At 42.3% G+C, this 15,960-nt stretch overlaps 1 protein-coding gene across 1 annotated transcript; it reads right to left on the reverse strand.

The window, feature by feature from the left end:
* Positions 1 to 1,025: 1,025 nt before the first annotated feature.
* Positions 1,026 to 4,448, reverse strand: LOC119303340. The gene is made up of 2 exons (XM_037580461.1): positions 2,957 to 4,448; positions 1,026 to 2,361 (listed from the first exon to the last, which is right to left on the reverse strand). The coding sequence occupies exons 1-2, from the start codon at positions 4,356 to 4,358 to the stop codon at positions 2,342 to 2,344; spliced, it is 1,422 nt and encodes a 473-aa protein (XP_037436358.1). The 5' UTR covers positions 4,359 to 4,448; the 3' UTR covers positions 1,026 to 2,341.
* Between the last annotated feature and the right edge of the window lie 11,512 nt (positions 4,449 to 15,960).

The raw sequence follows: 15,960 nt of genomic DNA on the forward strand, positions 1-15,960 counted from the left end.
AAAACTGTAGTATGAAAAGCAACCGAGAACAAATTAGTCCAATAGCAGTCCTTTTTTGTTTTGGATTAATTTTAGTTATTTGAGTAAATTTTGAGTAAAATGACAGTACTTCGGAAAATATGGAGTAATGCATAAATTTGTACTCCAGCAAGTTTATTGCATACTCTGACTGAACTTTAGTTTACTGTTAAATGGCACTTGGGGTTATCTAGTTGATCAGCCTCATGTTTCACTTTATTCCTCCTTTGCTGTGGACTAGGGGTTATCTAGCAGATTTCCATGCATGGTTGATTGGTCAGAAAAATAACTAACCCAGCCAGCTCTCATGTGGCTCTAGATTAGACCCCAATTGTTGAATTGTTCATGATACTCCAAAAATGATGGAGTACTACTGTTCATATGCATGCAAGATTGTAACTGTGCAAAATACCCCAAACTCTAAACTAACAGAACTAGTGCAAAAGTGTTGATAATCTAGAGGCTCTTTTCAACTAGCAGAACTGTGTACTCCTACTAATAGTAGGACTACTACTAGTAATCTAGAGGCTCTTGTAAGCTAATGTTTACAACCAGAAAATGGACAGATTTAAAAATATCGCACATGTTATATTTGCAACACAAATAGAAGGGGGGGTCTTATTTTACTGGTGGATCTTGATCAATGGCTATGTAAAGAATTTGAATCAATTTCTACACAACAATACTGAATTGGGGGAAAGAATGAGAGGAGCCCAACATGAGAAGTGATGGACTATGGATACCGTTGCAATCAAAACCTTTTCTCAGTTAATTGGCAAAAAATAAATGCCGTAAGAAGAAGCGAGGCCACCAACACCCAGAACATGGTAAACAACGGTGGCCTCCACTTCAAAAAGAGGATCATTGTTTCTGAAGCAAGTAACTTGCTCAGGATGTTTCTAAAGCCAGTAACTTGCTCGGCATGTTTCTGAAGCCAGTAAACAATGATGGCCTCCACCATGTTTCTCAAGCCAGTAACTTGCTCAACATGCAAGGAGGATCATCGTGGAGTAACTTTTAATCACATCCACTAAAATTCACAAGTTGACAGCACACTTTACAAGAGTACATTCAGTTTACAGGAGTACATTCACTAAAATTCAGTAGACAGAGAATACACACATTCAGTAAAATTCAGTTCAGAGACTACGCACGTTCAGTACATTCAGTAGATGAGTAGAGAAGAGAGGTTCATACCCAGGCTGTAGGCGTTGGTGACGGAGATGACCCAGGCTGGAGAAGATTTGTAGCCGCCGCCGCTGCTGCCAAGTGAGCAGGGACGACCCACTGGACAGCCGCCGCTGCTGCCGCGGTGTCGCAGGCGCGGGTCTTCCACCAGAGAAACAACGAAGAAGAAGCCGCCGCGGTCGTATTCCTAGTGGAGTTGTCGTCGCCGTCTTCAACACTCGCAAATCCACAAGCTTTAGGTTGCTGTCGTCGTTAGGCTCATCGGCGTTTACCTTGTTGCATCTCCTGTCGCCATGGGGCTCGTCGGCCTCATCGACCTTTAGATTGTTGGTGATGGTCAGGATCCAACGCCTCCGGGCTCACTAACGCCGGTTCCTACGCAGCCGGAGCAGAGCGCGGCGGTAGCCGGGGAAATCGAAGATTTTTATGAGGAAGGGGGAGCTTGGGGAGGCCTTGTTAAACTAGCTGGAAGGGCTACAGCTGGCGCACAGGGGACTGGTGGTGACCAGCCACAGACTGGTCGGCATTGTTGTGTGTGTGTTCAGGTGGCACAAGAAGGCTTAAATCAGCCAAAGAGCGGTGGACTCAAGAAACATGACAGCAGTCCAGGTGTAAGGATGCCCGATGAGGCATGAGAGGACGACCAAAACAGTTGGACGGCTTGTCGCCAGAATCAATATGAAGAAAGTCACATGAGAAGGCCAAAGAGGCTAATACTACAGGAGTTTTACCTAGAGGATTGCTTTTAACTGGCCCAGTATCCAGTTACACGATATAAGTAGCACACACTATCTGGAATAAAAGGATTCTGACAGAAACAGAAAAAGATGTGACCTCATTGACCCAAAGAGGCACACTCTGAAAGTTTTACCAACAGAGAAATATGTGTTGAAGCTTCATATATATTATCTCCAAAAGGTACAAGAGATTTGCTCCGATGTATTACCTCCGTTCCTAAATATAAGCCTTTTTAGAGATTCCATTCCAATACGGACTACATACGAGCAAAATGAGTGAATCTAAAAAGGCTTATATTTAGAAACGGAGGGAGCAGAAATTAGAGGACCATCCAGTTTTATGCTTTACACAAGAGCAAGCAGTTCCTAGAAGACTTCACTTTAAATAGCACACCAAATTAGTGGGCAACAGAAAAGGCTGCACGGTGAATCAAGAACTACATGTTAGATAATGGAGTCCCATAAAGAGCAAACGATTAAACAAAGAGAAATAGAGGATTCCAGACTCGCAAGGACAACTTGATGGCAGAAGGACCACTGGTATACAGTGTAGTGCACCTACACAACTGAGAGCTGCTAAACCCCAAACACTTGAACAGATAAAGAGAAGATTCATGGTAACAATATATTAAATGCTTCAGTTGATTAATAAATTACAATAAAAAAGCACCACCAGAGGTCCGGGACGCAAGCTCAGAAAGGAGCAAATTAAAAAAATTGAGACAGGGGTAGAATAATAGAGAATAACATGGGGCAAACAACGCTGATCAGTAGAGCACTACAGGCAGAGTGTTGACAGTGTACGCTAGCTAGCTACTAGGCATGCACCAAAGTCACGGTTCAATTACCTTTCAAAATCAATACAACCAACCAGGCACAGGCAGCATATGTGTTGCTATCATTGGTACGATAAATAACCCTACCCAACAGAGAGCTAAGCAAAGGCAATCATGCATGTCACGTAATGTATAAGAACGTACAATGGACATCATTTGAATATTAAGAGAGCTTACCTGTTGAACTTTCAAGGTATTTGAAGAAGACAGTTGGAAGGAGGGGCATATTAGGAAACTCGCTTTTGTGATCTTTCACATGCACAGACCGCCGATTGATATATGGAGTACACAACCACGGAGATGCAGGGTTCATGTCAACCATGATCATGGAGGCCTCACCATGAAATTCCTGCTTCCTTAACAGGCAGTACAGAACATCCGGGTTATTGGGGGCGATGATTGGATACTCAGGAAGACGCCGAGGTACACTAGGTGTCAGCCAAAGACGATCCAGGTCGATCACATGATGTGGCTCCCACTTGAACCTGGAGTTAGCATCCATCATGTTCAAAGTCCAAATGGTGATTTTTTGGCTAGGCCGCTGCCCTTGGCAGCCAGTGTGTAACTCGGTGTGCAAGTCATTGTCAATGTGGACGAAGCGCATCTTGCCTTGGCTGATGGACACACTACGGAATCTCTGCGCGAAGCACCTTTCCTCACGTACCTCTGCAGTGTACTCTTCTTCTCCAGGGAAAGGCACGAAGTGGAGCACCCGAGATAAGCGCATATTACAGAAGTCAGATAGCAGGACGCCGCTGAAGTAGTCAACCCAGCACATGAAACGGCCATCAAGAGCGAGCACATGATCGGTTGACCAGAGGGTGGGGAACTGGCCATTGCTCTGGTCCTGCGGCTTTGGGGCATCCTGGATAGAGAGCCTCCACATCCGTGACCTGGAGTTGGAGTTGAAGATGCAGAGTTCGGCACACATGTAATAATTGCCTGTGGCATTTTCTTTCCCGTAGAGGTTGAGGTCGGCAACGATGTAGCGGCCTTCTTGGCGCCGCAGGATGCCTGTGGTGGACTTATCCCCCAGGAACGGCATTATCCTCCTGTCATCATGGTACAGAGGGAGCTGCTGCACCGAGGGGGAATGACCGGCGGCGGTGTAGACGAACAGATGTGTCGTGAAGGCGCAGTGGCGAGTCTGGCTCGGGATGGAGACGTGGAAGAGGACGAGGTCCTTGTCGATTGCCCTGACGTAGGGATAGGCGGGCTGCGCGAAGGGGGGCACGGATTTGGCTGAGCTTTCCGGCAAGTGGAGATCGAGGTAGGAGGCCCCCCCTTGTGGAGGAGCCGCGAGGGTGAAGGAGACGTAGAAGGAGCGGCCGCTGTCCATGTCGACTTGAACGGCGGTCTTGTTCCCCTTGACAGCCTTGCGAGCAGCGCCTAGGCCGTTGTGGCAGTGGGTGCGGCCGATGCGATCCAGCATCACCGAATCGAGGATGACGACGGTCCCCTCCTCCGGATCTGGTACGGCTCCGGTGTCCATGGCGGTCTCCTCCTCCGGCTCTTGCGCGACTTCGGTGTCCATGGCGGTCTCCTCCTCCTCCGGCTCTTGCGCGACTCCGGTGGCCATGGCGATCGGGCGGGATGGGGATGGGGATCGGGAATAGGGGAAAAGCAGCCGCCGCTTCCCTAACCCTAACCCTAGGTTTTTGGTGGGGAACTGATGGACGGGGAAGGAAGGGTATTATACTCCCTCCGTTCCAAATTAGTCGTCGCAGAAACGAATGTATCTAAAAATAAAATACATCTAGATACATCTATACTTATGACAAGTAATTCGGAACGGAAGTATATACTAATAGCACTAGCAGCGCCGGCGACACGAAAGAAGAGCCCACAAACTTCGAGCGAGCGTCGCCTACCTACTGGGCCGGCCCTGGAACAAACTACTCCGGGACGAGTTGGTCCGTCACATCAAAGTTAAGGAGCGCTCGGTTCCGGAGGGCATTCCCTAAACGGCGCCCGTTGCGCCCGCTACAGGCAACCGCGCAAACGGGCGCACACCTCTCCCTCCTTCACGTGTCTTCTTGGGCCAGCCCATCGTTCCTTTTTTTCTGTTAAAAAGCACAAAAATGGTAACCACCGCACCACTCTTACCTCATGTGTTCAAAAATATCTTCTTCACTGTTTTCTTCTCATGTCTTTTTTTCGTTTTTCTTGTTTATTCAATAGGGTTTTGTTCGGTGTTTTTTTTTCTTTTGTTCATTTCAATAAACTATTTTTCAAATTAATGAACTTTTCCAAAATCGATGAACGTTTTTCAAAATTGAAGAACTTTATTCCAAATTCAATGAACATTTTTTGAATTGGATGAACTTTTTTTCCAAACTTGATGAACTTTTTTCAGATTCGATGAATTTTTTTTAAAATTCGATGAACTTTTTTTGAATTCGATGAACTTTTTTCCAAAATCAATGAACTTTTTTCAAATTCGATGAAGTTTTTTTGAATTCGATGAACTTTTTTCCAAAATCGATGAAGTTTTTTCAAATTCAATGAAGTTTTTTTCAAATTCGACGAACTCTTTTCCAAAATTGATGAGTGTTTTTCAAATTTGCGAACTAATTTTCAAAATTGATTTTTGTGAACTTTTTTACAATCGATGAACTCTTCTGAAATTGATAAACTCTTTTTGAGAATTGATGAACTTTTTTGAAAATTGATAAGCTCTTTTTGAGAATAGATGAATTTTTTGTTCAAAATTAATGAACTTTTTTCAGATTTTCTGGAAGTTTTTAAAAATCGATGAACCTTTTCAGATTTTTGTGAACTTTTTGGAAAAATGATGATTTTTTTTTCTAATTCGTGTTTTTTTCTAAAATCTGTGGATTTCCGAGAAAAAACACATTTTTGTCAAAAGAAATCACGCTGTTCTAAAATGTTTTCATATAATTTAAATATCTACGCATCTACTGTTCTTATGTATCGTCGCGCTGCAATGTTTCATATATTCGTAGTAGCTCGAGTGGTCAGCCAACCACTTGCTGGAGGTATTGATCGCGAGTTCGATTCCATGTGCAGCGCCATGTCCGAGTTTTCTTTTTTCGCGCTACTACCTGTGTGTTCGTGGGCTTGGCCCATACCAGCAGGCGTGTGGGCGCCAGAAACTCCAACCAACGCTGAAGGCGCCGGTTAGGAGCTCTCGTTTCGGAGCACTCCGCGCGTGACAAGTGTCGCGCGCGGAGCGCTTCCGCGAGGGAAAACCAGTTGGCGCAGTTGGTTCCCGATTTTCCCTTTTTGGTTTGTGGTTTCCTGTATTTTGCAGTTTTACCCTTGAACTACCAGAATTTTTCGTTTTCCCTTTCCGCGCGAAAACACAAAGAAAATATCAGTTCGCGCGGTCGGTTCCCTGTTCTTTCTGTCCTTCTTTGCTGAATAGGTATTTTGTAGTACTTACTCTCCGCATTCTTTCTGTCCTTCTTTGCTGAATAGGTATTCATGAAGTGCTCTGGCTTTGTTCATAAATTTGAAATCTCATGGGACAAAAGTAGGATTCATGATTTTTCCATGGAGCCTGCTTGAAGGCTTTGCCGGCCTCTTCTTGACCGAGATTTTCTTGTCTGAGCTGTTCTTAGATGATTGACCGATTGAATGTTCTCCTGATTCTTCCTGCAAACTTGTCAGATACGACATGGCATTTTTATTGAACTCAAAGTCTTCCTGGTAAATCATTGCTGTTTTGATTTCATCTAATGTCTGCCCCATCTGTTTAAGCATATCGTATTGCTTCAGTTGGTCCGGGTCAAGGCTTAAAATAAATTCATCAACTTCTTCATGCTTTTTCGTTGTTTTGTGTTTTAGGAAGTCTAAAGAGATGGTGCTGGAGGTGCCTTGCTAATTGCTTGTCGAGTCTGTTTCTTCTTGAAGAAGAACATGTTGTTTTTTCTGCTCGGAAACCTGTTCTTGTGTATTTGGTACGTCGTTGCTTCTGTCATCCTCTTTTAAATCAGTTCCTGTTTGTTCAAGTTGTTCTGTGCTCGGGATTTTGCTGTTAATATTTTGCTCGTCCGTTTCCTCTTCAGCATGCTGTGGTATCTTGTCGTCTGGTGGTGGTTGATCTGGTTCTATTGGTGGATCCTTTTCTTCATGGTCTGTGCAAGATTTTTGGGCGACGGCGTGGCTGCTGACATCCATAACCTCTTTGTGTTTACTGGATATATCAATAACTTCATGCTCTTTTGTGGTTGTCGCACGCATAATATGTTCTTTTGGCTTGGGATTTGGCAGAAACTCTTCTAGAATGCAACATTCTATCTGTTGCATTTCTTTGTCTCCCATATTGACTTCATACTTCAGCATATCTGTTAGAATCAAATAATAATAATAAAAAAAGAATATTACTTCTTCTAGTGTGACAAAATTGTAAAATTTAGTTTTTGAAAAGACTAACCTGTTGTACACTTGATTAATGACAGTTTGGTATTCCCTCTGTGTTGATTGATTAGTTGATATAGAATTTTTTTTCCTCAACTCTGGTACTTGTTCTGGCTCTAAGGTTGCTGCTGTTCCATCATTGGAGTAGTGCTTCAGGTTCATGTACATATAGAATGTGCAATCCGTTCTGCATGTAGAGGATTATTGTATTCAAGAAACGGAAAGAAGAGAAATGTTGGAGCAATGGTAGTGGTAATTGTTCCATTGAAAAGACGAAAAAACAGAATTATTTTAGTAATTGTAGTAGTAAATCTTGCATTGAAAACAAAGAAAGAAGTGAAATCTTGGAAGTGCTTACGTGTCTTCTCCTTGAAGTGGCACCTGCAGTTTGACCCTTTTAAAATGGTCGATGCTTTTTTGTGAAAGCTGTAGCTCTATGCTTACGTGCTTCCATATTTTCATTAATTTGTTGGTTACATTGTTGAAGAATTGTATTGTGCCTGGATATGCAGTTGAAGACTCAAGGAGTTCAAAGTGCTGTTTTTGCATGTTAACTGTAATGGTGAAGTAATGACTTATAGTTTCGTCTTGCTCAAACCCGTGCAACGAACATGGTAGAAGAAACTGCAAAACAAAAAATAAAAAGAAACATTTGGAAATCTTCTTATATTTAGAAACATAAAATAAAAAGAGAACTTTGCATAACATATACGCAAGCTGATCTGCTTACCATGTTATAATCTTGCAGTTTTTCTTCTTCTTGCATGTTGAAAAATGATGTAAGCCTGACAGGTAGTAATTTTTTTCTAATGTGTTCTTGATCATTATTTCTGTAGCACATTGGATCTTCGTCGTCAGCTTCCTTTATCGAGTGCTGCTTGTTTTGTCACAGATACACAAAGGGAATTTGTCAGTTTAGTTATAGGGGAAGTTTATCTATATATAAATTCATATATATTGTTTTAATCATGATTCTTTTGCCGTGATCTTTACTTACAGTGTTGCTTAACGACATAATCTTTCTTCCTGTGCCATTTAGTTGTTTTCTCAAGATTGTTAGCATGGGCTCGATTGCTTCGGTGCGTATTGATTTACCGACCTTGAAGCTTTCGGCAACATGGCCTAGATTGACATCAAACTTGTTCATTGTACTGAAAAGCTTATCCCTGCAAAGTATATTTAGAAAAATGTTTTAGTTTACACATGATACAGTCAAATTGATCGTGTGTAATAATGTGTTTTGTGTTAGTTGCATGAACTTACATTTCTTTCCGTGTCCATGGCTGGCATACACCGTTGTACAGGTCTTCGATGGCTTTGTTGACGGAATCACTATCTTTGCCCCCTTTCTCCATTGTGCCTGCGATGATTTTGAATTTAATGTAGATAATTCCAAGTCACAAGATCACAAGATAGCAATTAAGTTTCTATTGTCTTGCCTGCTTCGATGCTAGAAGATATGTCCTGTCCAGTGTTGTTCCTTTCTTGTTCTTCTTTTGCTTCTTGCGGCATGTTATGTTCTTCTTTTTGCGTTGTACCATTTTGTTCAGTTTCTGCTCCATCCTCATTTGAGTCGTCTGTGCCTTTCTTAGCATCATGTTTTTCCTTGTCAACTGCCATGTCTTGTTGGTGGTCTTTTCTGTCTTGTTTTTCAGTCTCGACCTGGTTGGTACTGACCTCTCTGCCAGGGGAATTGGCATCGTACGACGGTGTAGGGTTTTCTTCGATGGTTTATGCTTCTTTCTCTGGAACAATGTGTGTGTCTGCTTGACTGGTTGTATCTCTGCGGCCGCCTTCTCCGTGTTTCTGCGTTATCATTGAAATAATTTAACTTGCTACTTTATTTTAATTATAGCAGTTGTTATGGGAAAATAGCGAAGCGTTCTGTGCATGGTTTGAGCTATTTTGATTGTGATTAAGTCGTAACTTTGTGGAAACATTTTGTGCAACTTCACCTGTTGAGCTGTCGTTGGTGATGCTGGCTGTTCCACCCGTTCTTCGTTGAGTGTAGTTTCTTGGGGATCCTCCTGTTCTTTGTTTTGGTGTTCATCGCCACTGTCATGGTTTTTGTCTTGCAGCTGTTCAATCATAAAGGTGGCTAAGTTTGAGTGCATTTGAGTTCTCATGGGACTACTATATGTAACTTTACCTCCTCAATCGTTGCTGCTTCTGTTGTCTCTGCTACTGTTCTCGTTGCTGCTGCTGAATGTTGTGCTTGTTCTTCATTGAGTGGAGGTTTTTGGGCATCTTCTTCTTCTTCTTCTTCTTCTTCTTCTTCTTCTTCTTCTTCTTCTTCTTCTTCTTCTTCTTCTTCTTCTTTCTTTTGTAGTTCATCGCCGCTGCCGTTGTTTTTGTCTTGTAGCTTTTGAAACACACAGGTGGCTAAGTGGCAGTGCATTTGTGGTTCCACATAGCTATTTTATACTTTGATAGGATCAACTTATGTAACTTTACCTTTTCAGTCGTTGTCGTTGCTGCCGTCTCTGCTGCGTGTTTTTCGGTGAGTGAATATTTTGGGGTTTGGTCTTCTGTGATGTTGATGACTACCATTTGAAGAACATGTTGCCCTTCTTCAGTGCCCTCCTTTTGCTCATTGGTCTCCTCTCTCTGTGATGCAGGAAAGTAGTGAAATGTCAAATGCGTGTTTTTGAACTATAAGTCCATGAAGAGTTATTATGTGTTTTCACCTCTGTATTTGTTGTTGTTACTGTTGATTATTCTACGTGTTCTTTGTTGAGTGGTGGTTTTGGGTCCTTCTCTTGCTCTTTGTTTTGCTGTTCATCATCACTGACCCTGTTTTTTTCTTGCAGTTGTTCAAACATAGAGGTGGCAAAGTGAGAGTGCATTGGAGTGAATACAAATGTGGTAGGTTGGAGTTTATTTGATTGTGCACGCATCAATTTTATAATTTCATAGTTGCAGGTTTCGTAAGTTTACCTTTTCAGTCGTTGATGGTGCTGCTGTCTTTGGTACCTGTTGTTTGGTGAGTGAATTTTTTGTGGCTTTGTCTTCAGTGGCATTATAGTCTACCGTTTGAAGAATATGTTCGGGTTGTTCATTGGGCTCCTCTGGTTGTGTTTGATGGTCTTGATTGTTGGTGGTCTCTTGAGCTTCTTGTGCCTGCACCAACAAAAATATATTTAAGAAATGGGTGCTTCTCTGACTATTCAGTTACAATTTTTTATAAGACCTCTTTCTCTGGAGTTGCAGGACTGTCTACTGCTGGAACTACGGCTTCTCCTTGTCTCGTGTTGTCCTCTTGTTTTTCTTGTCGAATGTCTATGCCAGTGCTTTTGCTTGCTTCCTCTTCCTTTTAAATAAAAAAATGAAATTATAGATTGAACTTCATCTGTGTCTTAGCTTTGTAACCTCACCTCTTCAGATGTTATTGTTTGAAGTTCTTGATCTTCGAGATCAGCGTACTCGTTTGTTTCCTAAATTTGTTCAAAGAAAAGGGTGAGACATCCCTTATAATCCTTGTATTGCAGTGGCGGGGTGTATTAGGTAGTTCAGACATCATAAATATTTTGAAAAGTGGTTGTTGTTGTTGAATTTTTACCTCTGTGTTGATGACTGGGTTATTCGTGCCTGCATCGACTGTTTCTTTGCCAGGTATAATAGTCTCTAGTTTCTCATCGTCTGGGATGTCTTGGGCTTTCTCCTTTGTACTCGTGATGGTGATCTGCAATGTTGTGGCACTGGAAATCTCTTGTACACAAAGTTCCTGTTCTGTGACGCCTTCGTCTGTTTGAATTTCACTATGGGGTTCAATTTCAACGTGGGTTGTCTCTTGGTCTTGAAGTGCTTGTGATACCTGGAGATCAAACAATATGAGTTTGTTCTTGACTTTCTTTCCTGCCATTATGAGTTTCCGGTGTGGGGTATAGTGGGCATGGAAGTTTACCTCCTCTTCATTGTTTTCTTTTTCTTTGTCGTTTGTTATGCTAACGGTTGATTGTGGCTCAACCTCTTGCATTTGGTTGGCGGGACTGCTGACTTGATTGTTCTCCAGCTGAGCCTATATTTTGTTGGAAGTTTGTCAGTTAACTTATAACTCTATTCAGTTTCGAAAGGAAAAATGGATGTTCATACTGACCTCTTCACTGGTTCTGACGTCGGTCGTATCTTGTGCTTGTGTTGGGGTAGTTGTTGTTGTTGTAGCATTGTCTGTTGTGAGGTTGCTTTGTTTGTTGCGTTCATTCTTGTTTTTGCGTTCATTGCCCATGTCCCTTGATTTGTTCTTCTCTTCTTGTCTTCTTCTTCTTCTTCTTCTTCTTCTTCTTCTTCTTCTTCTTCTTCTTCTTCTTCTTCTTCTTCTTATTCTTCTTCTTCTTCTTCTTCTTCTTCTTCTTTCTTTCTTTCTTTCGTTTTCTCCTTTCTCTTGGTTCTGTTGTGGCTTTGATTTCATCGGCTAGTCTACTTGAGGTTGCTGGATCTGCTTGCTCTAATGTCTGTAGGGTCGCGTTGTCTGTCAGATACCTTGTGCAAACTATGTCTTGAAATTGTATGAGTTGTTCTAAAGTATCCATCAGGGCAATTGTTTGTTGCATGACTGAGTTCTTGTTTTTTTCATCCAATCTCTCTTCTTTTTCGTTGCATTGGTGTTCAGCCCTGGTGGTTACTGCGGGTATCTGTTCTGCTCCATGGAGCACTTTTTTCAACAATTTCATTATCTTTTGGAATCTTTCTTTTGGTCCCGTGCTGATGCTTTTGTTTAGTTCCCTGCTTCCACTAGTGCGGACACGTGGTTCACGCCGGCGTTTGGGTGGAGGTGGTAGCAGTTTGGTCCTGTTCTGGTGTTGCTATTGTTTGCGATGTTCTCCTGCTATCTGGTGAATTGAAGACAAAGTTGATGTTGTGCTGTCAAGAAGATCCTCTCTACTGTTCTTTCTATGTCTGCATCGTTTCGGTGGAATGGAGTTGATTAGAATGGAAACCATTTTCAAAAAGGGAAAGACTGATTTATGTACAATATAGCTATACCCGTATTTTGCCAAATTTGTAGTCATCTGGTCGTGCTTTTCCGTCCCTTTTCATGTCTGCTCTACCTATTTTTGCTAGGTCACTCTCTTTGAGATGGTTTGCTCGTGGTAATGAGGTATTATCCATTGTATTTGCAATCATCCGCATTTCTTTTGTGTCGGTTGGCAGCAGCAGGGAGTCGAGGTACATGATTACTAGCCCCTGTGCCAAACCATTGACATGCTTTTTGTTATTTTCTTTTTGAGGCAAATTTCTGTGGTTCTACCATATCTTGGCTCCTTCCTTAATACTTTCGACGATTACCTCGCAGAAATCCATCTTTGCCATTTCTGGATAGTCCATGTCCTCTACCATTATAGCTTGTCGGGCGAAGATAGTGGCGCTTTACCCGCAGACAACGTTGTGGAAAAAATAAGGAACAATATTTTAACTGATTTCCTATTTGACTGTTCGTCATCTAGTTCCACCAATTTTTTAGCTCCATGAATAGTTCTTTTGGCATGAAATTTGTATGTTTGAAGCCAAGGTCTGACATCAGTTCTTTCATTGAAGTTGGGCTCTTCGCTGGCCTTGGTGCTGACATTTCCGTGCCGTTTGGGTATCCAAACACCTTGTGTATAGCTTCCTTGGTAATCTTGATTTTCTTGTCTCCGGAACCATCACCGAAGGTTATGTCATGCTTTCTGTGTCCAGGTTGTTGTAGATGTGTGCTGCAAGCGGTCTGCAGATGGAGCCCGTTATTTTGCAGTTCTCTATGCTGCCAAATCCTGCCGTCCTAATATCTTGCTTGTGACGGTCTTTAAGTAAATTCGATGCTTTCTTGACATGAGCGAATGCTGCCCCTGCCTTGATTTGGCATTTCTCTTCATTTGTTTCTTGTTGTTCTTCGTCAACTGTTGGTGCTGCCAATTCTTTTCCGCTTGTCTTTCTCCTCTTTCTGTCCTTCTGGCCTGATTTGGGCTGTTTCAGAAAAAAATAAAGGGTTTTGTTAGAAAGGAACGTTAGATCCTGAGTGCTGAATAGTGGTATTCAAAATTGGTACATAAGTGTGTTTTTACATCGTCGTCATGTTCTGCGTCGCTGTCGTGCTCTTCGGCATCATCGCCGTCTGTAGGAATGAAATCTGCATCATGTTCTCTGTCATCGTTGTCATCATTGGTATCTGAACCTTTGCTGTTAGTATCGTCTTGTTCTTTTTCTACCCTTTGTCGTTTGTTTTTCTTCTTGCGTTCACCTTGTTTCATCGTGGTGGTAGGTGTTGTTGGCAGAAGTACCATTAGAGGTAATGGCTGATGCTGCAAGGTACTAGTGTCGACGATGTTTTCAGCATTGTCCTTTTGCTTTTACCTTTTTGCTCCAGGAGTAAAAACAGTGCTGGTATATGATTTTCTCTTTTTTTTGCTTGTCGGTAGATGTTTAATCCTGTTGAGCCTGGTGTAAGTTACCATTTCTGCTGCAGGTGGTTTGTTCCTCATGTTTTGTTCTGTGTCCTTTCCTGACGAATGAGGAGACATGCTGTGTGTTTTTGCGCTTTCAATATCACCGTCTTCGTGTCCTGTATAATGACCAGGTAACAAAAAAGGATATTCTTTTGTTCGAAAATAATTGATACACATTTAAAATATATATCTTCCACGATTATGCATAAGGAATGTGAAACTCCCAAAGGGGATTTTTAGTTTTCTTTTTTTGGGTTAAGAAAGGTTACTACTACTGTTACCGATTGAGCTAATCAGGGGATGGAAGAAAATATTAATTATGGTTATCAGTGCAGCTCGGGAAGTGAAGTTAGGGTGAAGCATTTTCTGAGACAAAAATGCACTCTGCTGGTATATTTCATACTGGGAGGAATATCATCAATGATAGTTGAAGATTTATTGGGTAAGTTAAACTGTTTTTGAATTAAAAATAAGATAGTGTGTGAACATTTTTAATGTTTTCTATAAAGAAATATATAAAAAGTGGCAGGTACTTTTATTTGTAGACATAGTTAAGTTATTGTTGTCAAAGATAGCAGTTAAGTTGTTAATGTCTCAATATAGTTTTTTGTAGATGGACAATGGACACTTTTGCTCAAACCTTTGATAGGAGCTTGCTGGATTGCATGCTCTTCAGCAGGGTCTTCGTCAGTATTTTGCTGGGTTTTAGCTTCTTCGTGAGGATTTGTCATTAGTGCATAAAAAATGGGCAGTTGTTAGAAGTAGAGTCGAGTGTCACAGGAAAAAAACATGCATGGTGTGAAAACAAATTTGCATGGATAGAGAGGCACGACTTGTTTTACCCTAGAAGCACAGGGTACACTGTAACACCCATGATGCGGCTATATCTCCCACGTGTCGGGGCACGACTTAGAGGCATAACCGCATGGTAGGCATGTCGCAAGAGGGGTAATCTTTACACATCCCATGTATTGAATAAGAAAGGGATAAGGAGTCATCTTACAATCGCCACTTCACACAATACATAATTAAAACCATACATCATCCATAATACAATCAAGGTCCGACTATGAAACCAAAATAAAGAAAGACAACCCCAAATGCTAGATCCCCGATCGACCCAACTGGGCTCCTCTACTGATCATCCGGAAAAGAAACATAGTATCGGCCCGAATCCTCGTCAAACTCCCACTTGAGTTCGGTAGCGTCCCCTGCACTAGCATCATCGGCACCTGCATCTATTTGGAAGTATCTGTGAGTCACGGGGACTCAACAATCTCACACCCTCGCGATCAAGACTATTTAAGCTTAAAGGTAGGACAGGGTAGTGAGGTGGAGCTGCGGCAAGCACTAGCATATATGGTGGCTAACTTACGCAAAAGAGAGCGAGAAGAGAAGCAAAGCACGGTCGAGAAGCTAATAGTGATCAAGAAGTGATCCTGAATGCTACTTACGTTCAAGCATAACACGAGACCGTGTTCTCTTCCCGGACTCCACCGACAAGAGACCATCACGGTTACACACGCGGTTGATTCATTTTAATTAAGTTAAGTGTCAAGTTCTCTACAACCGGAAATTAACAAATTCCCATTTGCCCATAACCGCGGGCATGGCTTTCGAAAGTTCAAAACCCTGCAGGGGTGTCCCAACTTAGCCCATCACAAGCTCTCACAGTCAACGAAGGATATTCCTTCTCCCAGGAAGACCCGATCAGACTCGGAATCCCAGTTACAAGACATTTCAGCAATGGTAAAACAATACCAACAAAGCCACCCGATGTGCCGACAAATCCCGATAGGAGTCACACGTATCTCTTTCTCAGGGCACACTGGATAGGTCAAGCTACGAGTAAAACCAAACCTCGAGTTGCCCCGAGGTGGCCCGCCTGTTCGGACCAACACTCAGAGGAGCACTGGCCCAGGGGGGGGGGGTTTAAAATAAAGATGACCCTTGAGTCTGCAGAACCCAAGGGAAGGTATATGGTGGTAGGTAGGCAAATGGTAAAAGCAAGGTTGGGCCTTTCTGGAGGAGTTTTATTCAAGGCGAACTGTCAAGGGGTTCCCATAACACCCAACCGCTTAAGGAACACAAAATCAAGGAACATAACACCGGTATGACGGAAACTAGGGCCGCAAGAGTGGAACAAAACACCAGGCATAAGGCCGAGCCTTCCACCCTTTACCAAGTATATAGATGCGTTAAAGTTAATAAGAGATAATAATGATATCCCAAAACAATATCCATGTTCCAACAAAGAACAAACTCCATCTTCACCTTCAACTATCAACGCTATAAGAGGGGCTGAGCAAAAGCGGTAACATAGCCAAACAACGGTTTGCTAGGAAAGGTGGGTTAGAGGCTTAACATGGCAATATG

This window comes from Triticum dicoccoides, chromosome 5A (assembly GCF_002162155.2).
Source record: "Triticum dicoccoides isolate Atlit2015 ecotype Zavitan chromosome 5A, WEW_v2.0, whole genome shotgun sequence".
Lineage (NCBI taxonomy): Eukaryota > Viridiplantae > Streptophyta > Magnoliopsida > Poales > Poaceae > Triticum > Triticum dicoccoides.